This window comes from Sphaerodactylus townsendi, linkage group LG16 (genome assembly GCF_021028975.2).
Source record: "Sphaerodactylus townsendi isolate TG3544 linkage group LG16, MPM_Stown_v2.3, whole genome shotgun sequence".
NCBI lineage: Eukaryota > Metazoa > Chordata > Lepidosauria > Squamata > Sphaerodactylidae > Sphaerodactylus > Sphaerodactylus townsendi.
In genome coordinates, this window is record NC_059440.1 from 31,769,308 (window position 1) to 31,790,994 (window position 21,687).

Consider the following 21,687-nt stretch of genomic DNA (forward strand, 5'->3'; position numbering starts at 1 on the left):
TCTGTGAAATAAATCTATGGTGTATGCCCATGTCTACAGTCCTAAGCGTGGATGATTCTCCACCTGCCCCCCACCCCCCCCACCCCCCAGCCAGCCTGAAATGCGGGGCTGCCCATCTCTTTCCCCTATCTCTTTTATGAGCGGGCTTTGCCCCACCCTGCCGGGTTGAGTTATCGCGAGAGCAGACGGGAACTGCGCTCCCTCGCTGCGTGAAGCGCTGTCCAATATGGCGGCTGCCTGCTGAGCGAGCGGAAGCGGAGGCCTGAGGGACTCGGGGGAAATGGCAGCGAAGGAGCGCGGCGGGAACGCAGCCGAAGCTGGGCCGGGAGGCGACGCCGCGGAGGAGGAGATCCTGCCCGGGTTTCGGGACGCCGATTCCTTCGTCAAGGTACCGCGGAGGAGGAAGGAGGGGTGCCGCGTTGGCGCTACGGGAGCTGCTGGGTGGTGGGAGCACGAAGCATCATGGGAGTTGTAGTCCCCTGCCCTCAGCCAGCCTATTGCCTTCCCGGTGTCGCGAATTGGGTCGCACGAGGCAGGAATGCACCCTGAAATAACTGACTTTCCACCAGGTGCTTCCAGAGCAAAAGCCTTGAAGAGCCACTGAGTTTCGCAGTTTCTCTACATATCTCTGCAAAATATACCTGGCATGGCTTGACCTGGCATCTGTTTGCTTCAAAAAGGACATAGCAAAGTTGGGGGAAGTGTAGAGAAGGAAATCCCGCATTAGATGTGCACAGTTTCCAGCCTCCACTGGGGCCTGGAATTACAGCTGATCTCCAGAAGACAGAGATTAGCTCCTCTGGAGAAAACATCTGCTTTGAATGGGGGGGGGGGGGAGACTCTATGATATTGCACCTTGCCGTGGGCCATCGTCTTCCCAACGCTGTCTTCTGCAAGCTCCACCTTCCCCATCTTCAGGAATTTCTCAACTCAGAATTGACAACCCCATAGGTGGGCTAAACACTGATTCAATATTAGGCAGCTGGTAGCAGCTGTCCTGCCAGAAAAAATTTTTCCCAGCACCTGATACTGAGGTCCTTTAAAAAGCAATGCCGATGGTTTGGCATCAGATCTGCTCCCAAAACAGGGGCTCTCTCCCTTAGCTACAGGCCCTCGTAAACAGGCAGGCAGCAAAAGTTGTGTCTAGGGTGGGAGTGTATATCCACACTCCTGCGTGTACAAGCAGCTTGATTAACTTTGTCCCTGACTGCTCCAGTGTCTTTATTCCCTTTGTCCAGCATGCCCTTGGTACAGTGGTGGCTGCTACCAAGGCGTCCAGCGGCCTTCCTCAACCCGGAGATGAATACGACTTCTACCGCAGCTTCCCTGGCTTCCAAGCCTACTGCGAAACACAGGGGGACCGTTTGCTGCACTGGTGAGTCTCTCTCGGCTGCTTGCAATGTGAATTGTGCCCAGAAACACACCAGCAGCCAATAGGGTTGGCATAACATGGGGAAATAACACATGCTACCACCAGGCAGGTGGTGGGCAGCCACATTTTGAACCAGCTGAAGATTATGGGCAGCCCTTGGCTTGGACTTCAAGGATAAGGTGGGGAATACATCCAGAGCAAGGCTGGAACCCAGACTCCCCCAGACAGCCAGAACCTAGGCAGCCAGTCCCAAGTTCTTGCTAAAGCTCTTGATCATCCGGTGCTTCCTTGTTCCTCTGCACAGCATGAGCAGAGTGATGCAGTACCACGGCTGCCGCAGCCACCTCAAGGACCGCAGCAGAGTCATGGAGCTAGAAGACAAATTCGATCTACTGGTGGATGCCAACGATGCCATCCTGGAAAGAGTGGTAAGTACCACTTGGTGCCAACAGCTGAAGTTTCATGGAAACCACAACCAAATCACCATCATGTAGACACGTCCAACTAATTTGGGCCGCCTTTCCAAGGATGACATAATGTTCTTGTTTGCCCCCTTCTGTCACTCACTGCCAATCAATTCACCAGTCAGATATTTATTTATTTTTCAAACTTATATACCACCCAATCCCCGAAGGGCTCTGGGCGGTGAACAACATAAAAATTCAAATACAAATAAACATAAAAATCAGATACAAATTAATCTCTAGGTAATATAAATTGAAATGCAGCAATTAATACATAACAATGCCCGCAAAATCCCTCTTAAACCCTCCCTAGCGGAGAAAGAAAGGATAGGTCCTACAGATGGTAATGGACCCTAATTCCATAAGAAGGGAAGGGGGGGGGGGGGGGGGGGCACTTTCAGATATTGTTACTTGACTGCAGTTAACATGGCCAAACCTTCCATGGAAGCAAGAGTATGCTGTGTGGATGATGGACTCCCTTTCTAAATTCCATTCTGGTGTCCTGTGTTACCAAATGAAGCCTGACTCCCTCACTGCCCCCAAGCCCTTCATCATTCTTGGCAGCCAAGCAGAACTTCATCTCCAGGCTAACCGCTATAACTGCAGGGGTTTCCAAACCGGAAGAGTGAGCTTGCTTCTCCCAGAACACAAATGTCTTTAAACAGCTGAATCTGGATTTTTTAAAAAAAATATTATAATTTTGAAACTTTTGTCAATGTGCTGCTGAGCATGAATGTAGCTCTTCATAGTAACTGTTAGCTCGTTTGTGGTTGCTGATGAAAGGGGTCTGCTTTGTTCTGCTTTCAAGCAACAAGCCCACATTTTTTTTAATGGTTTGAATGGCCCAGATCCTCCTATGCCGTTTTCCAGAACTTTCCCTGCTTGCATTTCAGGGCATTCTGTTGGACGAAGCAGCAGGTGTGAACAAGAACGAGCAGCCAATCCTGCCTTCTGGCTTGCAGCCGCCCAAGACCATCGTCTCCAGCTGGAACCGCAAGGTAAAGGAGGCGTCCTTGTCTCTCCTTGGGTTTTGCACCCGTCTTTTGGTTTAAGTCTTCCTGCCATATTGCACTATGTATTCAAGATACCCCACGCTGTGAGTTCTGGATAGATTATGCACTTTGAATGCCAGGATTCAGGCATCCCTTTCCTCGGGTGCCACCACAGAAAGTGGTGCCACAAGTTTAGAGATTACATTGCCATCTTATCAAACGTATGGAACTGTCACCTTGCGTCAGGTTCACCAAGGTCAGTATTATCAACTCAAGAGTGGCAGCGGTTCCTTGGAGTCTCGGGCAGAGATCTTTCATATCACCTGCTGTCTGACCTTTCTTACCTCAGAAGAGATTCCAAGGATTGAGATCTTTGATATGCAGTGCAGAGGTTCTGCCACAGTGCCATGACGGTTCCTGCTCCTCAGCCAGGGACTGGCCCATGGGTATCTTTAAGTCAGTTTGGAGCAGATCAAATAAAGCTACCTTCAAATCTAAAATCCCAATTCTAAGTACCCCAAAGCAGGCCAAAATAAATTTTAAGCAAAATGGTAGACTCCAACGTTTCCTGTAAGTCGTGCGCAGTTGGCAGCAACTATATTGGTACTGCACAGATAAGGAACCACCCACCAGTGGGAGCTCTGATGGGCGGCTCAGTTCTACACAGCACTGTCGAAGTTCCACACAGCAACCAGGAACACTTAAAGGGACTGCTGGTAGACTGTAATCTGAAGAACCGGGTTTGATTCCCCACACTTCCATGTCAACAGCAGACTCTTAATCTGGTGACCTGGATTTGTTTCCCCCGCTCCTCGGCATGAAGCCTGCTAGGTGTCCTTGGGCTAGTCACAGTTCTCTCCTTCAGCCCCACCTACCTCACAAGGTGTCTGTTGTGGGGGGAGGAAGGGAAAAGGAGTTTGTAAGCCGCCTTGAGGGTCCTTACAGGAGAGAAAAGCAGGGTGTAAACCCAAACTCCTCTTCTTGGTTCGCTTTAACATGTCTTGTGGTGTTCTGCTTCTTCCAGCAAAGTGGAGAATCCAATAAGTGGAACAGATCAGAAACCTTTCGCTTGCTGCATGCCAAGAACATTGCTCGGCCACAGTTAAAGTTTCACGAGAAGGTTGACAACTCCAACACCCCCTTCATTCCCAAGCTCTTTGTCAAACCCAACGCCCTGAAGCCGCTGCCCGAAGGTGAGGAGTACTTGGAAGGACGGGGAGGGTCTCTGCCCTTCTGAGTGCCAAGTGTGTCCTGTGCCACTGAATGAGGACTCCCGTCCTGATAAAGGAAGCAGTGAAAGGCAAAATAAGATATTTCTTTAAATATTTATAATAATAATTAAAATAATGTATTAGTTGTGTGTTCAGAAAAAAACGAGATCCTTTTAAATGAAGATTAAACTGGGAACTTTGTTCAGAACCTGTGTCCTGCAGTGAGGGGTCACTTTCCTACAGTTTCCAATTTCACAGCATTAGCAACTTATTTTTTTAAATCTTGTACTCGGGTGAGGCCAGAGGGGTGCTTCAGCAGGATGAAGCCATGCAGGCCGTGGGAGAAAGAACAGTTTCTGCAGCTGGAAAATTCCTCCATCCTGCATTGGCTGAGCAAACCGAGCGCCCTGAATTCTTGCACACAGAAGTGCGTGAAGTAATGAGCCGTGCTCCAGTGGTCAGACATAAGATGTATTTTTAAGCATGGCGCATTAAGGAAACTTAATGCAGTGGCATTAAGCAGCAGTGGCAGTGGCGTAGGAGGTTAAGAGCTCGTGTATCGAATCTGGAGGAACCGGGTTTGATTCCCAGCTCTGCCGCCTGAGCTGTGGAGGCTTATCTGGGGAATTCAGATTAGCCTGGGCACTCCCACACACGCCAGCCGGGTGACCTTGGGCTAGTCACAGCTTCTCGGAGCTCTCTCAGCCCCACCTACCTCACAGTGAGGGGGGAGGGCAAGGGATATTTCGGTGGCTCCCCTTTGAGTCTCCTGCAGGAGAGAAAGGGGGGATATAAATCCAAACTCTTCTTCTTCTTAACGTTGCTGCCTTTGTATTTTATTAAAAGGAATTTACCTGTTCTCAAAATATCCTAGCAACCAAGCCAGATTTGTGCTGTTAGCCTCCACAAAAGTTGTGGCCTGCTGTCCACCCTAAAACAGTCAAGGGAAGGAGTGGGTGGTTTTCTTAGCTGCTCTCCTGATGGTCTGCTTCTGGGTATTGCAGCGCTCTCGAGAAGCCAACGCAAGCGGAAGGAGCGCCCCGAGGACTTGGACGTGCCGGCTGCTCTGGCCGACTTCCTCCATCAGCAGAGGACTCAGCAGACGGAGCAAGATATGTAAGATGCTGGCAGGGGGTGGAGACGAGAGGGCAGGTAGTTCTGCGATTTGTCCTCTCTGTTTCCCTTCCGAGAACTGTTACCCATCGTTCTGCTGCTTTTTTTTTACAAAGGGTAGTAATTTGGTAGAAAAGCCTTTTGCGTGAGACCATGGAGAGCAGCTGCCGGTCGAGTAGACAATGCTGACTTTGATGAACAAAGGGTCTGATCCAGCATAAGTCAGCTTCTTGTGTGTCCGTGTGTTCAGTAGAGAGATGAGAGCAGAACTTTCCCCACAGAAGTGATTCACGATTCACCTTGTGGCTGGAGAACCAGCCAGGTGTAGTGGTTAAGAGCAGGTGCACTCTCATCTAGAGAACTGGGTTTGATTCCCCACTCTGCCACTTGAACTGTGGAGGCTTATCTGGTGGACTAGATTAGCTTGTGCACTCCAACACATGCCAGCTGGGTAGTCTTGGGCTAGTCACAGTTCTTCGGAGCTCTCTCAGCCCCACCCACCTCACAGGGTGTTTGTTGTGGGGGAAGGAGGGAAAGGAGATTGTCAGCCCCTTTGAGTCTCCTAACAGGAGAGAAAGGGGGGATATAAATCCAAACTCCTCTTCTTTTTCTGTTCCTGGACCTCAGCTGCTCTCACCCCTGTTATCCCACCCCCCTGGCCCTGTTTCCTCTGCAGCTGGAGCATCCCTCTTCGGCCAATCCTACCCTTAACCGCATTCTTCCTCTCGGTTTGTACAGGCTTGCTCACCCTTACCAGTACGAACTGGAGCATTTTTCCCCTGCAGTGGACCTTCTGGAGAAGCCACAAGTCCAGGTTAGTTCCAGCCCCCTCCCTTGTCAGCGCTTCAGGCTTTGGTCCTGGCTGGGCTGTCTGCTCATCCTGACCATCCCTTTCCTTGTCCAGCTGCACAGGCCTGTCTTGGAAACCCCGTGCCACTTCGTCTCCACCAACTTCCTGGACCAGTGCTTGGGTGGGAGGTTGGAAACGGTGAAGCTCCAGAGCTGGGGTAAAAAGAATGGTTGGGTCCCTGGATTTGGGAGGTGCAGTATTCTTTTCCAGGGCTCTTATTGGGGATTGGGGTGGGGGGAGTGGGGGTTGTCACCAATTGAAAACCCAGCAGCAGCGCCTTGAATTCCTTGGTCCTTTCTGTTGTCTTTTAAAACAGTCATTGTCATTTTCTTGGGTGTTTAACTTTTTAAAAGAAAAGCATTTTTGGTTCCCGTGCGAAGTCTTTAAGAAGAGGGACAAAATGCATGCTCAGAGGAAAGGTTCAGCGGGCCCTGTTAGCTGTGATGAGTAAATGGTGCCTCCATATTCAGAGGCAGTATACCCCTAAATACCAGTTGCTGGGAAGTAAAAACAGGGAGAGACTTAGGCTTCTGTGCCTTTGCTTTTGGGGCTTCCAGGGGGGGATTCTGTTCCACTTGGGGATGCTGTGCTACCACAGGACTGTTTCCAGGCTTGTGAAATTAGATCTGCCATTTGTGAGGAAACAATTAGTCCTGCTTCCAGGGACCTCCACCGGCTTGTACCTTTGAATGTCACATAAGAACATAAGAACAAGCCAGCTGGATCAGACCAGAGCCCATCTAGTCCAGCTCTCTGCTACTCGCAGTGGCCCACCAGGTGCCCTTGGGAGCTCACATGCAGGATGTGAAAGCAATGGCCTTCTGCGGCTGCTGCTCCTGAGCACCTGGTCTGCTGGTCTGATATTTTTATCGCTGCTTGAAACGGTTATTTATTTTATATTGTATTTTATATGTTGTACACCGCCCAGAGCCCTTCGGGGATGGGGCGGTATAAAAGTCTAATAAAATGGATGGGTGGGTGGGTGGGTGGGTGGGTGGATGGATGGATGGATAGATGGATAGATGGATAGATGGATAGATGGATAGAGGCATTTGCAATCTCAGATGCTGGAATGGTCAAGAGTAGATGGCTGCTCATCTTGCTGTGCTTTTGAGCATCACAGCCAGTCACGCTTCCTGGATGTAAAAGCGTGGGTGCTGGCCCCCCACGTTTGGTCTGGATAAGCAGTCTGGGCTCAACTAGTCCTTTCATTCCTGTGTCCCCGCTTCCAGCACCATTCATACCGGAGCTTTCTGGGCTTGACGTGCCTGATGCAGATCTCCACTCGGACGGAAGATTTCATCGTCGACACCCTGGAGCTGCGTAGTGACTTGTACATCTTGAATGAAACCTTCACAGACCCCGCGATTGTCAAGGTGAGCTGGAGGTTTGCAGGTTGTCAGGAATCTCAAGAGGGAGAGATTTGCACTGGCTTGTCTGGAAGTCTATTGATGTTTTGTTGAGTTTTCTGCCTTTTCAAAAAGTTAATCACAGGTTGTACCACAGAAATATGCTCAGCCTGACACAAATTAAAGAGTGGGTCCCCCTTTTTACCATACTGTGATTGAAATGCCAATTCAAAAATAATGCAGTGTTCCCTTTTTGTAATTTTAACTGCATTTTGAACAGATGTGTCATAATGACGTTTAGTGGTTTTTATTATAGTAACTGAGATCCATTTTTGGACAGGTGGATCTGCCCTATACCCTCAAAGTCAGCGCTGTCTACTCAGAGTGGCAGTGGCTCTCCAGGGCCTCAGGCAGAGAAAGGTCTTTCACACCACCTAGTACTTGACCCCTCTTAAGTGGTGATGGTGGGAATCGAACCTGGGACCTTCTGCGTTCCAAGTAGAGGCTCTTCAGCTGAGCCACATGCCCTCTCCTACCTGACCCTTCAACTTACAGTAAAAGCATTGAGCCTTTTCCTGGCTTTGTCTTTTGTCCACCTCTCTCCAGTCCTCTCTCCCCCAATTTACTTCTGTTTCTTTAAAACAATCTGCTTCTCCCCTCAAGGGAAACTGATACAGTCAATCTAGAAAGAGGCTGGATTGTGGGCCGGGGTGTTCCCTCCTCTCCTTTCAGGTGTCCCTTTGTTGGCCTGAAAACCTGTGCAGTTGGTTTTCACTCACTGAGAACAGAGGGCGTCGTCCCCCGTCCCCCCCCCCCGTCACACTGCAGCTCCCTTGCCCTCCTGATGCCTTCTGCTCCCTCCTTCGAAGGTCCTGCATGGCGCCGACTCGGATGTGGAATGGCTCCAGCGGGACTTCGGCCTCTACCTGGTGAACATGTTCGACACCCACCAAGCGGCTCGGCTCCTCAACCTGGGCAGGCACTCTCTGGACCACCTGCTCAAGTTCTACTGTGACGTGGATGCAAACAAGCAGTACCAGCTGGCTGATTGGAGGATCCGGTAATGAGCCCCTCCCTCCCTCCCTCCCCAGTTCCTGATACAGAAGAGGAAGGAAGCGATAAAAGTTCTTGTGGGCAGAAACATGGGAGCACTTGTTTGCCTCTCGAGTGTCAGTGCCTGCAGAGGGCCAGCCCTGGAGTCGGGTGGTTACCTCGAGAGAGGAGGATCCCCTCCACCCACACCCACAGTTCTTGTCACGCCCGGGACCTTCAACATGTCCGTGCAGGGAAGCTCTGTCTAGGGAACTGGGTGAGCCAGAGACAGGAACCCCCTCCTCAGTTGGATCCATTTACCTCTAGAGTCCTCTGTTGTCCCTCAACCGCAGCTCTCATTCCTACCTACAGCCTGGTGATTCTAGTCCTGGCTTATAGTCTTGCAGGCTTGTTGTAAGGTTCATTGCAAGATAATGGGAGTGAAGCCCTTTGAATGTTGAAACAACTAAATGGAAAACTCCTGGTGTCCTTTTACCGCTGTGCTATAGAGAGTGTCTTAACCTACTGCATCTGCGTATGGTTCTCCAGTTGCACAGTGGCAGATAGGAAGGCGCTCCAAAGGGTGATCACTACTGCACAGAGGATTATCTGAAGCTGCCCTTCTACCCTCCTTGGAAGAACTCTACCATAATTCCCAAAGCCTCCAAAGAAAGCTCCGCAAAGATATTCCTGAGAGACCCGTCTCTATCCAGCACTACTCTCTTTTGAACTGTTACCATCTGGCAGAGATCGCAGTACAGGTCTATAAAAATTAGGGACAAAGGGAGGCTTAGAGACAAGCTCTCTACTCTAGATGCATGGTGGCGATGGGCGCTGAACCTCCTCGGCCAGTGTTGGATGTGTTTGGAGCTGTGTAGGGATGGGTGGAGGAAGGAGAAAGTGAGGATGGGGTATGAGTCTGAAATTGTATGAGTATGATGTATTGTATGAAATTGTGTGCATCGAGGAATGCTGCTGTAAATTTCGTTGTGCGTGCACAATGACAATAAAATGCTTATGCTTATGCTTATAGTCTTGCAGGCTTGTTGTAAGGTTCAATGCAAGATAATGGGAGTGAAGGCCTTTGAATGTTGAAAACACAACTGAGATGTCGATGGTGGGAATGTGCTATGTTATCGACTGATTTTTTTTCTGTTGTTGACTATTATTCTTAATGTATTCCTCCCTTGCATTATTCAAATGCATTAACTTCTCAAAAGGAAAAAGAATCGATGACACATTTTGATGAGGGGGGAGGAATCCAGTTTTATTCTTGTCCCTTTCCGCCCCTCGTTCAGTCCTTTGCCAGAGGAGATGATCCATTACGCCCGCGACGACACCCACTACCTTCTCTATATCTATGACCGAATGAGAGAGGACCTCTGGGAGAAAGGCTACGGGCAGCCCACTCTGATACAGTCCGTGTGGCAACGGAGCAAGGCCATCTGCTTGAAGGTAAACCTCCCACGTAGCTCACCTGGCTGGATGGCTTCAGAATTCCAGGGGCAATATGAGAGGCTTCAGGCCGGCACTTGGAGAACTTGATAAAGTTTCCAGCTACTTTTCTTTCCTACAGAAAAGCTTCTCGGCCTCTGTCCCTTCTGAGTCACAAAGCAAGAATCTTGAACTGCCAAATGTAACCAGGACTCACGCATACCAAGTGGCATGTTGGCAACGTGCAGCGGAAACGTGGGCAGTTACAACTTGAAACCTGTCCCCGGGCCCCTGGAGTTCTCTGCTGAAGCGATGCTTTTCTCATTTGTGAGCTTGTGTGGATTCCACACAGCTTATTTATAACGACGTGCTTTCCAAAGGACAAAAAGAGTTCATGTATAACGATTGGAACTCGTCACAAATAGGCTGTGTGGAATCCACGTAGAAGAGCCAGAACAGCGTGTGCTTCCCTAGGATGGGGGTTGGGACAATCTCAGAACGGCTGTCAAGAATACAGGGTCCCTGGGACTGGCCGCCACACGAGGTGGGGGCCCATGAGAATGGGCTGCTGAGTGTGATGTGCAGGGGCAGATTCAGACGGAAGAAGATAGTCTTGGAGTCATAAAATCTTTCCAAGTTGCAGCAAATGCTGATAAGGCTGCCTTCACACCAGAGAGCTCCCTTTGCCCTTCTAACTGGCTGTTTCCTTTCCTTAGAAATATCTCAAGCCCACCTTCACGGATGAGTCGTACCGCGAACTCTACCGCAAGCAGAAGAAACTCCTCAACAGCCAGCAGCTGGCAGCCTTCCGGCTCCTCTTTGCCTGGCGGGACAAGATGGCACGCCAAGAAGACGAGAGCACCGGGTGAGGGAGACGTGTGGGTCTTGGGAAACTGGAGCCCCAGGGTCTACGGCAGCATTCGGGCTCCTGGCTGGTTGTGCTTTTGACTATATTCTAGTTTTTCATCCCACCCTGCCCCGGCCATGCTGGGCTCAGGGCCGTGGACAGCACCATAACAACAGTACAATCCAGTCGATAGAATCTAATCAAAGTAATTTCTACTATGGTTAAGACCCAACCATATAAATTCTTGCAATTTTACTAAGAATTGGCATCATGAGATCTTAATATCCTTTACTTTCTGAGTGGTTCAGGCCAGCAAAGGTGGGACCCTCTTCTAAATAAACTGCTTCCAGGTGGTGTGTGGGTCATCTCTCAGCTTCTCGATTTAGATGAGGAGGAGCAGCAGTGGCGTAGGAGGTTAAGAGCTCGTGTATCTAATCTGGAGGAACCGGGTTTGATTCTCTGCTCTGCCACCTGAGCTGTGGAGGCTTATCTGGGGAATTCAGATTAGCCTGTGCACTCCCACACACACCAGCTGGGTGACCTTGGGCTAGTCACAGCTTCTCAGAGCTCTCTCAGCCCCACCTACCTCACAGGATGTTTGTTGTGAGTGGGGAAGGGCAAGGAGATTGTAAGCCCCTTTGACTCCTACAGGAGAGAAAGGGGGGATATAAATCCAAACTCTTCTTCTTCCTCCGAAACGGTTTCAATAGAACTGCTGTTTTCGTTTTGCTCCCCAGGTACATACTGCCGAACCACATGCTGCTGAAGATCTCGGAGGAGCTGCCCAAGTAAGCAGACAACGTTTTTGGCTGTGCCTTTGTGTGAACGTTTAATCAGAAAGGAGCCGGGTTGGAGGGAAGGGTTGGGGGGATCGGTTGCTCTGCCAGCCACGCTTTGGACTCTCTAAGTCACCACTGAGTTCACCGGCCATCGGGCCACAAACGTGTTGCCTTATTACCAAACAATTGCCTCAAAACCAAGCCCCTGTCTATTAGCCTCAAACCCTTCTGGATTGATGTCAGAGGAGAGATGTCACCCGTTCCTAAGGCTCTCGTGGCTTTTTGCCCCATGTATTTTCAGTCTATTTTTAAGGTCTGTCGCACAGTCTTCTCACCTGTCCAGCTGCTCCGTGAATAAACTCCGACCCTCTTTCTGTCTGCAGAGAGCCCCAGGGCATCATCGCCTGCTGTAACCCGGTCCCGCCACTCGTCCGTCAGCAGCTCAACGAAATGCATCTCTTAATCCAGCAGGCGCGAGAGATGCCGCTGCTGAAGGCATGGCTTATTCTCTTCGTTTCATTTCTACCCCCACCTTTCGCTCCAAGGGGGACCCAAAACGGCTGACGTCATTTTCCTCTCTTCTGTTTTGTCCTCACAACAACCCCGTGAGGAAGTCACCATGGCAGAACGGAGATTCAAACCCGTGTCTGCTCAATCCTCATCTGACACACTGACCATTGCACTGCTCTTGGGGCTGGGGGGGCACTGTTCATGATGCCAGCAGCTGAAATGATGGACCAGAAGAAAACACCCTTTAGTTTATGTCAAGTTAATCCTAGTCGTGAGGTTTGGGTAAAATTCTACACTGTCTGCCGATGCTCTCTTTTGCTGACAACGTTGCCTTTTGGGAGGCAGGAAAAAAGAGATATTTCCAGCCTTGGTTTTAAGACCTCTGTTTTGCATCCTGTATACCAGAGGTGTCCAGCTCTGGCACTTCAGATGTTCATGGACTACAATTTCCATCAGGCCCTTGACCATGCCAGCAGGGGTTAATGGGAATTGTAGTCCATGAACATCTGAACTGCTAGAGCTGGACAGAGAATTCTGGGCAGAGTGAATAGAGCTGGTATGATTGGTAACATGTTGGTCACATGTTTGCCCTCTCGGGAAGCCAATGAACCAACGGCAGCAACTTCAAATTGAAAAAAATAACAACCAGTGATTGGTCAGATATCTCCCTCACAGAGACCAACACTAAGCAGCATAGATAGAACGTTTGTGAATATTCTATATGTTCACAAAACTCAGCCCATGACTGAGAAAGCGAGGCTCGGACGCAATAGGCTTTAAGCCAGGATTGGGCAGGGTGTGTGGACTTGTGTAAAAAACTAGATTTGGGGGCTATTCGTGACTTCTCACCTTTTTCATCCACTTTTAGTCTGAAACTGAGGTTGCCGTGAAAAAGAAAGGACCTCTCCCCAACCCAGAGGTATGTGGGTTCTGCTGGCAGTGCTGACGGGAGGGGTCGTGGTTCAGCGATACTTGCGGAAGGTCCAGTCCTTCGCATCACCATGTAAAAGGGTCAGGTGGTAGGGGGCGTGAAATACCTTTGCCCGAGATTCCAGAGAGCAGCTGCCAGTCCAGGCAGCCAACGCTGACCTTACTAGACCAAGAGCCCAGCTTGGTACAAGGCAGCTTCTCACATTCCTGTTATTTGTTTGTTAGTCACTTTTGACACAAGACCCTTCTCATCTGCACTCCTAGCTACGCCTCTCCCTCTGATGTGCAGAAGCAGCACAGTGAGGCTTGACATGTTTCCCTTTTGCTGTGATCATCCCTTATGTGTGTTGTTCTGAGGCCCAGGAGGGGGGAGGCAATCCACGTCCCCTTGCAGCATCAGGAAAGCATGAGGAGAGAATGCTCTGGCCAGTTCCTTCTGAAGACCGAAAAGATAGCTGTAGATATTTCAACAGTCAGCACTGTTCTCCCCCCGCCCCCTTTAAAAACAGTGACCCTTCTAAGAAGATTGAAACTTCAAAGAGCAGAGAACGTTTTTATTGCCATATTGAAACAGATACGTTCCTCCGCATCCTGACTCCAAGAGGGGCATTTTCTTCCGCTTTTTCTGGAAAAGAGTGGCTGTTCTTGGTTTCTGGGGGACAAAGAGATGGCCAAGGGAAGGGGTGAAGTGGGCCCTACTCAGACGGTGTTCTCAGGAACAAGCAGTTTAGTGAGGGGCTAGGTCTAAAACAACATGAAAGGGCCGCTGATATGCTCCTAACTTTAACAGTTGTTTGAAACATGAATTTGCTGACTTGAACTTTTGCTTCCTGTAAACAAAACCTGTCCAATGCAGCATAGAGCCTGCCTCTTTTTGTTTTGGCAGAAACTGGAGAATCGCTTGTTCGGGCCACACGACAGGTCGCGTATTCGTCAGGATGAGAAGGGGAACCAGTCGGAACTCGGTAATTCTTGGAGGGCCCAGAAAGCAAAGCGTAAAAATCAGGACAGGTTGGATCAAGGGTTGGCTGCAAAAATCCCAGTGTCCCATAGCTGCTGACATTTCAGAAGTGAGCCCAGTAATTGGAGTGCAAAGGACCATGGGACAGCTACTTATTTATATTGAATTAAAAGGTTTCCAAAAGGTCAAGGAGACCTGGGTTTTTTGTTTCGTAACCTTGGGCAGGTGGTTTTGTCATTGATGACCTACTGCCTGTTGTCTTGAAATAATGCTTCTTTCTTTGTTTGTGATCCTTCTGAAGTTTGTGCTGGTCTTAGCATTTGTCGTGCAATCATTTTTATATTCTTTATTTTTCATTCTTTTTGATTTTCATCTATATGTTGTAAACCGCCTTGAGCAGAAAGGCGCAATCATGCATTTCCCAAATAAATACACCAGCGACACCTACCCAGCGTCTCTGTGCTTTCTGGTTTGCTGGCATCCCCCCTCGCTTATATCTTCCAGTCCAGGGCCTCGCTGACCTGTTTTCTGTCTCTTGCTCTTCTTTGCCTCCTGGAGCTGTGGAGGTTTGTCTGGTGAATCAGATTAGCTCGTGCATTCCCAACACATTGCAGCTGGGTGACCTTGAGCTCTCTCAGCCCCAACCAGTTTGGGTGTTTGTTGGGGGAGGGGAAGGGAAAGGAGATTGTAAGTCCCTTACAGAAGAGAAAGGAGGGATATAAATCCAAACTCTGCTCTTCTTCTTCTTCTTCTCCTTGTACAGAGCCCGGACTGGCCCTAGAACACGGCAGCCTCTTTTCTGAAATGCCAGAGGGAGCGGACAGGAGAGGGGAGTGCTCCCCCTTGCCGTACGTCCTCTGCACAGCCAGCATCAGTATTTTCAATGTAAGTTAAGAGTAGTGAAAAGCGTCCGGCAGCAGGGGGTTGGGAAGGGAGAAGCCAGGAGACCTTGGACCAATCAGAGTCTCGCAGCCTAACCAACCCCCACAAGGTTGTTGTTGTGATGACTGAATGGAGAAGGGAGGAGCTATGGGAAAAGCTGCTTTGAGCCCTTGACAATGGGGAAATCAGGATATAAAATTTAAAAAATAAGCTATAAAATCACCACTGGATGAATCACAAAACAAGTGCTGAAATCTGCTGGATTAACTAATGGAATGGCTTCAACGGCCCACAGTCACTAATTGCCTTCCCTGAATTCCCAAAGGAGTCTGAAGCAGACGAGGAGGAGGACAGGAACTTAACTGTGGCCCAGCAGAAAGCCCGGCGCATCATGGAGTCCTTCGAAAATCCATTTCGGATGGTAAATGGCCCTGACTGTCAAATGAGACAAGACACCGATCGGACTCCCCCTGCAGTTTCTGCAAAACACACGGCAAAGGACCCTGGTTCGGCTCAGGACCACTGGGAGGGAGGCGATTGAACACATTTTGTTTTAATTTAATATTTTATTTTTATATCCCGAACCATCCCTGAAGGGTTACAACATAGTTTAGCATACATAATTTAAAACCACTAAAAATATAAATCCTAATTTAAAACCAATTACAAAATCGTTACAATAACGCTTGCCGAATTTGACAGAACTGAGGATAGGTATCAGAGCTTCATGACTATATCAACTGCTGCTCTCTGATGTGATGGACTGAGTTAGTTCCCATCATCCCCCTGCCAACTTTATTGATGCTGGTGCAGGGATGATGGGAACTGTAGTCCATCACATCTGGAGGGCCACGAGTTTGACACCTGTGATACAAACACATACATTTTGACACTGGAGCTCACCACCCTCTGTCCACAGCACTGGAGATAAAAAGACTGTCCCTTTTTCTGCCTGTCCTTTTCCCTGGCGTACCTGAGCGTGAGGTGTTTTCCCCAGATGGACGTTGGAGAGGCCACCAGTAGCCACAGGTGTTGGGGGTGGCTAATCCAGACCGTTATGGGCTCTCTCTTTTTTCTCCAGTATCTGCCAGCAGAGGAGAACCCGGCTCACGTCTCCCAGGCGGCAAAGTCCGATCCCTCATCAAAAGTCTACGAGGTAAGTGCCTGGCACGTAGCCTCACCAAAAGGCCCTCAACCCAGTCTGACTGGTGCCCGTTGGTCTTTTTGTGTGCGGGGGGAGCCCTGGCTCACTGGGAGCAGGCGCTTACAAAGACCCTTCCCTGCCTGAAACCCCAGAGGTCAGACTGGTTTGATGGAGCTGCCCTTCTGCCTCGGCATCATCAGTTTTGAGTGCAGTAGCAGCTTAGAGACCAACCTGATTTTTGAGTGCCAAAGCTGCCTTGGTCAGGTACTATCTTGACTCTTCAGAGCTCATGCCCCCAAAATCTGGCTGGTCTCCAAGGAGCTGCTGGACTCGGACCTAGTTTTTCTGATACCATTCCACACAGCTACCCTCTGAAACAAGCGCATCATGTACAGTGGCGTACCTACCATGGGGCCAGGGGGGTGCTGCACTCCAGGTGCGCGCCGTTGGGATCATGTGGGGTACGAAAAATCGCCCCCCACACCCTTCGCCTGGCCCAGCAGGGCCCAGGCGCCATTTTGCCCTGGGTGCCATTCCACCCCTCACTGATCAAGAATTTTGTTTGTTCATGTGTTTTTGGCTTTGCCATCCAGATCAGCAATCGGTGGAAGCTGCTGAGCCAAACACAGCTGCAGGCAGCATCCAAGAAAGAGCCTGCAAAGAAATCGCAACAACAGCAGCAGCAAACAGGTAAACGCGGGCTGGCTCCCTCCCTGCCAAAAGGTTCAACTCTCAGAGACTCTCTCGCCTTTTCAGTGTGTAGCGAGAGCCAGTTTCTTCCAGCTGATTGGGTTTGCTTCCCTGGGAAGGTGACCATCCTGTCCTTTAAGGCTTCCTCGGGGAACTTTGGTTATGAAAGGCTTAAAGGTCAGGGGACTATGAGAAACAACAGCTACAGCATGACTCAGTGGGCATTATACGAAATTACGACAGATGCGGTGGGAGAGATATTGTTCCCTGTCTCTCGGAAAGTTAGGACATAGGTAAAAAGATTAGATCCGCTTATGGAGGTGAGGTCTGTTGATTAATCGACCTGTCGTTGAACCTCCATGTTCAGGGACAGTCTACCCATGAGTGCCACCTGCTGGAGAGAAAGCACAGGGGAGGGCTCCTACTTTCATGCCCTGCATGTGGACTTCTTGAATGCCTCTGATCCCTGTGCTTCAAAGGATGCCGGACTGATAGACTTACGGTCTGATCTGGGGAGGCTCTTGTTATGAAAGAGCAACAGTGGGGGAAAAAATCTCTGTTCCCAGCCAACAGTCAGAGTTTAGCAGCTGATGGGACTGTCGACCTTAGATGAGGGCTTGGATGCCAGGCTCAGAGTACTGCCTGGCCGGCTAGACTGCTGCTCAGTCCATTTGACGGGTCCTCCCTTGACTTGTCCTTGTTTCTTCTGTAGCAACACGGGAAGCGGCTGAGAAGGAGGTCCGAGAAAAAGCCTCCAACACACCCTCCGTGCGCCAGCTTGTCTCTGTGAGTCTTTCTGTATCATTTGTGCCTCAGGCAAGAGGGGGGTAGATTTGGGAGGGAAAGTGATCATCCAGGGTGCATTCCGTGGCCCCGTGCCTCTTTCTGAGACTGCTCTTTGCTGCCTGCCACATCCTGGGTTTATCAAGGTTAACAAATCTCTTGTAGGAGCAGCTGTCAATTACAGCTGCACAGTAAAGTATCTTTTACATGTGGCGTGTGCAGAGCTCATGAGAAGTGAAACGGGGGGTGAGTTTTGATAGCAAGGGCTCCCTGCCCTCCACAGATTTGAGACTGGGGGGCTCAATAACAAAGACTCTCTGTCCTCCGTAAATCTGGTCACTGCCTTACTGAGATAATGTTGTACACCGCCCTGAGCCTTCTGGGGAGGGCGGTCTAAAAATATAATAAATAAATAAATTTGGGTGACTTTTGACCACCTTCTTCTGTAATCCATGACTTCAGTGTTTCAATTTTCCTTCCTTGGGATTGTTTGTAGCAAGAACAGGCCGGCAAAAAGAGGGAGCGAGTGGCCAGCGAGCCAGGGACAGACACACCCAAGCAAGAGAAGAAGAAGCCTAAAGCCTCCCAGAAGCCCGAAGCGGCAGTCGCAACCACGGCGTTCACCCCCTTTGACTACAGCAAGTCTGACCTCAAAGTCTTTGCTGGTAGGAGCCAGAACTGAAATGTTTGTGCCGCCTGCAAAGTCTAGATCCCAAATGGTCCTCAGTATTGTCCTAAGGGTGGGGAGATAGCGTTATACGCAGAGCTACACAGGAAGCCCTCTGTTCAAACCTAATCTTTGTGAACTAACAAAATTCATAGAAGAAATAGGATCTCAGTTGAACGTGCCAGAAAATGAACTCTGTTGATTCCATAACAGGAAATTTCTTGTAATAATATGTAACTTCAGGCATTATAAAAACAAAAATGTCCAGAGTTCCACTACTCACGCAGATGACACATAGTAAGTCAGTTGTGTTGGCATATAATTTATACGACAAAATGACATGAATCTTGCGTTTGCCTGCCACTGCATATCCCTAGCTTTTTAGGTATGGAAGAAGTTTCGAGTTATGTGGATTGGGAGAACAGTGTGATATAAATATATTGGATATGTGTTGGCCAAACAAACAAATATATTAAATAAATAATTTGGGCGTTAAATATTCTTTTGCTAGTCAGGGGCAAAATGAACGAACTACAGAGGGCCCTGATGTGAGTCTAGCATCCTCTGAGAGGCTTGGTGCCACCACATACAAGGTCCTGCCACCACATACAAGGTCCTGCTCATGTTTGCAATGTAGATGATCGGCTGTGCTGTCCCCCCTCCATCTGTCTTTCAGGGGCCAGTAAGTCGAAGGCCTCCACGCCATTTGATCCCGCCAAGCAAGCCCAAACCAACAAGGTAAGATGATGCTGTGTGAGAGGATGAGGAGAGAGACCCAGGGTAGGGGCAGGCTCAGTGCAGGGGCAGTGCAGTTTTCCACGAATGCAGGAAGAGGATCTTTGCGAACCCTTAACAGCCACATGCAGACACCACAGAGAACTCTAACAAAACGGGCTTTACAGGTAGAAACAGGGATGGGAGAACTATGCATGCCTCCCTGAATTCCAGGAAGGGCTGGACTAAAATATGCTAGATGGGTTAGTTGGGAGAACTCGCTTCTTACAACGTGGCCAGTATTTCTTTGTCCTTCTCTTTTTGAATAGAAATTTTCAGGAGCTGGCAAAGTTCCGCAGCCAGCTGGAACGAAAAGCATGTCCTACCTCGCTGGGAAATCCAACCGGTAAGTTCATACAATGCTTTTATCTTGTAGCATGCAGAAAATGTTTCCAGGCCACTATCAAGTTAAGAAGCCCACCCGCTCACCTGTATCTGGGCCTGTTCTTGTAATACACTGGAAGGCCTGAAGGAAGAAGCAGAATCAAGGAAAATAATTAAGCAGCCTGCTCCCTTGGAGCCAGGACGCCTTTACCATAGGCGAGGATCCACTGCACCGCCCCTTCTGTCCTGCAGGTGGAAGTAGGAATGTATATACAGTCTGGTCCACATCCTCAGTATAAGGTCCTTTCCCAAAGTGTGTGGGGAGGGGGAACCTCTCATGCCTCAGCCACACCCACCCACCCCTCCTGCCTCTGAAAATATTCATGAATGTTTTCTGGTGTCCCATCTTCTCAGGCCGGTCAGTTATCAATAGTCCCCACTGACATAAGCAGCTGACAGCCTTAATTTCTTATTGTCAGGTCTAGGATTCATTCAGTGACAGACTCTGGAGTTCATCAGGCAGTAGCCTTTATTGGAAAGAACACTGAACCCCTGGATTTTGCAATGTCAGTTCTAAGGCAACCCCCGCCCCCGCAATGCCCATAGCTTTATTACCTCTGTTGTCTACTCTCTCACCTGCCTCCAACTACATAAAGTGAAAGTAGGAAAAGTAGAGGAAAGAGAAAGTCCTTTCCCCAAGGGAGACCAGAGATGCCCCTGTTATTTGCTGTTGCAAGCAAAGGGAGAAGGAAAGATTGAAGAAACTCAAAGAGGCCCCCAGGCATTAAGCACACTGACACTTATCTAGGAGAGCGGCCCCCTCCAAGTCCCTTCCGAGTGGAGGCAGCAAACACTCTGAGCAGCCTGGGCCAGAATTGAGCACCCTGAGCAACTTACCTTTTCTGAAAATAGAACCTCTTTTGCTCTCTGTGCAGGGGCTTCAGGCATAACTGGCCCAAAAGATGAAGTTGTTGAAGTACACCACTGGAAGGAACCAGAAGATCCACCTTGTGAACCGTGGACCACCAAGAGGCCACGAGGTCTCTGGCAGCTGTTGCTGATTTTATACAGATACTTGTTTTTTTAACAAAACAAAAAAAACCACACACATACAATTAAACTGCCATTTTTTCCCCTGAAAGCAAGGAAGAGAAAATGTTATTGATTTCGAGTTTGCTTCTTTAGTTAGCTGGTTTCTCTCCTCATTGAGTCAGACCAGTCTTGGAAATTAATTTATTTTGGGGGAGGGGAGGGGGGTTGGTTGTCATCCTTGTTTTAGTGGGATGGCAAGTTATTTTTCTAGGGCAAGAAATCCTCTTTCACGGCAGTGCCTCACTGCGGTAGTCTTTTCTTGTATCATTTCCCAGGTCAGCCCCCTCCGCTATGGCGCTGCATCCAAAGTTAATCTGCCAGAAAGCCTTTCCTGGCGGTTATTAACAAAAAGTCGTTAATTTTTAAGCAGGGGGCTTGTCTCATTTTCAGGCTAAACTACGACTCAGAAGCCAAAAGCCTACCGTTGCGCATCAGATTCCATTTGCATTTGTTTATCTATTGGAAGCTGTTACCGTACATCGTTTTTAGCACGCAAGCTTCTTTACAGCCTGGGTATGGTTCTGCGATCTGACAGCGAGCGGCGGAGTAGCCCAAGGCCTTCCGGCAAGTCTGTGGCGGAGACGGAAGGGGTCTCCCGGGCCCAAAGCTCATTCTTTGGTTCCAGATTAATTTTCATTACATAGATTTCAAAACCAAGTGGGGAAATGAGAGTTTTCATTCCTGCTTCCTATAACTCTTTCAACATAGTCACTGATTACTCTAATTAAAACGAGGGTGGGGGGGTGGGAGTCGTGGCTCCAGCAAGCATTCCACGTGGGTGGCTGGCGCCAGCTGCCAGACAAGACAGCAAAATCAGTGCCCAGTTGGCACACGAATAGACAGCCACGCAGGAATAACGCCCCAACCTTACCCCTGTCGGTTCCTTCTGCAGTATGTGGGCGAGGCTCCATTTGACTTTTCTGTTCTCACTAATAGCCCTCCTTTCTGCCTGTAACCCTGGAAGGCCTCTGCGCATGGCCAAGGTTCCACTCCCTTCGCTGCTGGATGAGCAGCTGCCCCCACACGAAAAGCAGCGGAAGCAGATGCTGGATTTTCTGTGTACTGTGAGAAGTTGGCACTTAACGCTCTGCGATTTTAAGCACAGGATTTAACGGTATTTAAGGGAAGGTCTGGCACTGAGAAGATAAGGTGGGATTCCTGCCAGGGCCAGAGGAACAGAAGGATTTAAATGTGCCATTGGTGTGGATTTGTGCTTGCTTTTTTCCTCTCTCCGAGAAACTTAAATCATGCTTCCGTTAAAAAGATCTGGCAGCCCAACCAGCATTATCTCTTCCCCCATGCACCTACCCACCCCCAGTGTGTTGTGTGTTTGTAACAACTTCTTGGAGCAGAAAACTGGGCAACCGTGGGTGGAGATGGCTTCATCTGTCGGCTTTTGTTTTATCATGCAGCTGATTAAAGGTCTCCAATTTCTAACAAAAAGCAGGAGAGGGTTCCTACTGATGACTTCGTTAAGTCCTCCCATG

The 21,687-nt window shown here is 49.3% G+C and overlaps 1 protein-coding gene across 1 annotated transcript; it reads left to right on the forward strand.

Moving 5' to 3' along the window:
- Window positions 1–211: 211 nt before the first annotated feature.
- On the forward strand, window positions 212–20,249 carry EXOSC10 (exosome component 10). Its single transcript, XM_048519446.1, has 25 exons — window positions 212–388; window positions 1,239–1,375; window positions 1,677–1,800; window positions 2,730–2,834; window positions 3,853–4,021; window positions 5,044–5,155; window positions 5,891–5,966; window positions 6,057–6,123; window positions 7,206–7,378; window positions 8,221–8,411; window positions 9,682–9,838; window positions 10,534–10,682; window positions 11,402–11,452; window positions 11,827–11,938; window positions 12,822–12,872; window positions 13,770–13,848; window positions 14,608–14,729; window positions 15,052–15,147; window positions 15,808–15,882; window positions 16,464–16,560; window positions 17,273–17,346; window positions 17,840–18,008; window positions 18,687–18,748; window positions 19,054–19,130; window positions 20,044–20,249. Exons 1-25 carry the CDS (start codon window positions 281–283, stop codon window positions 20,072–20,074), a joined length of 2,664 nt encoding a protein of 887 aa, XP_048375403.1. The 5' UTR covers window positions 212–280; the 3' UTR covers window positions 20,075–20,249.
- The last annotated feature ends 1,438 nt before the right edge of the window (window positions 20,250–21,687 follow it).

Coding starts and splice junctions, on each gene's coding strand:
- EXOSC10 (XM_048519446.1), top strand. CDS start 281: ATGGCAGCGAAGGAGCGCGGCGGGAACGCAGCCGAAGCTGGGCCGGGA. Junction 1,801..2,729: donor ATGCCATCCTGGAAAGAGTG/GTAAGTACCACT, acceptor CTTGCATTTCAG/GGCATTCTGTTGGACGAAGC. Junction 18,749..19,053: donor AGCAAGCCCAAACCAACAAG/GTAAGATGATGC, acceptor CTTTTTGAATAG/AAATTTTCAGGAGCTGGCAA.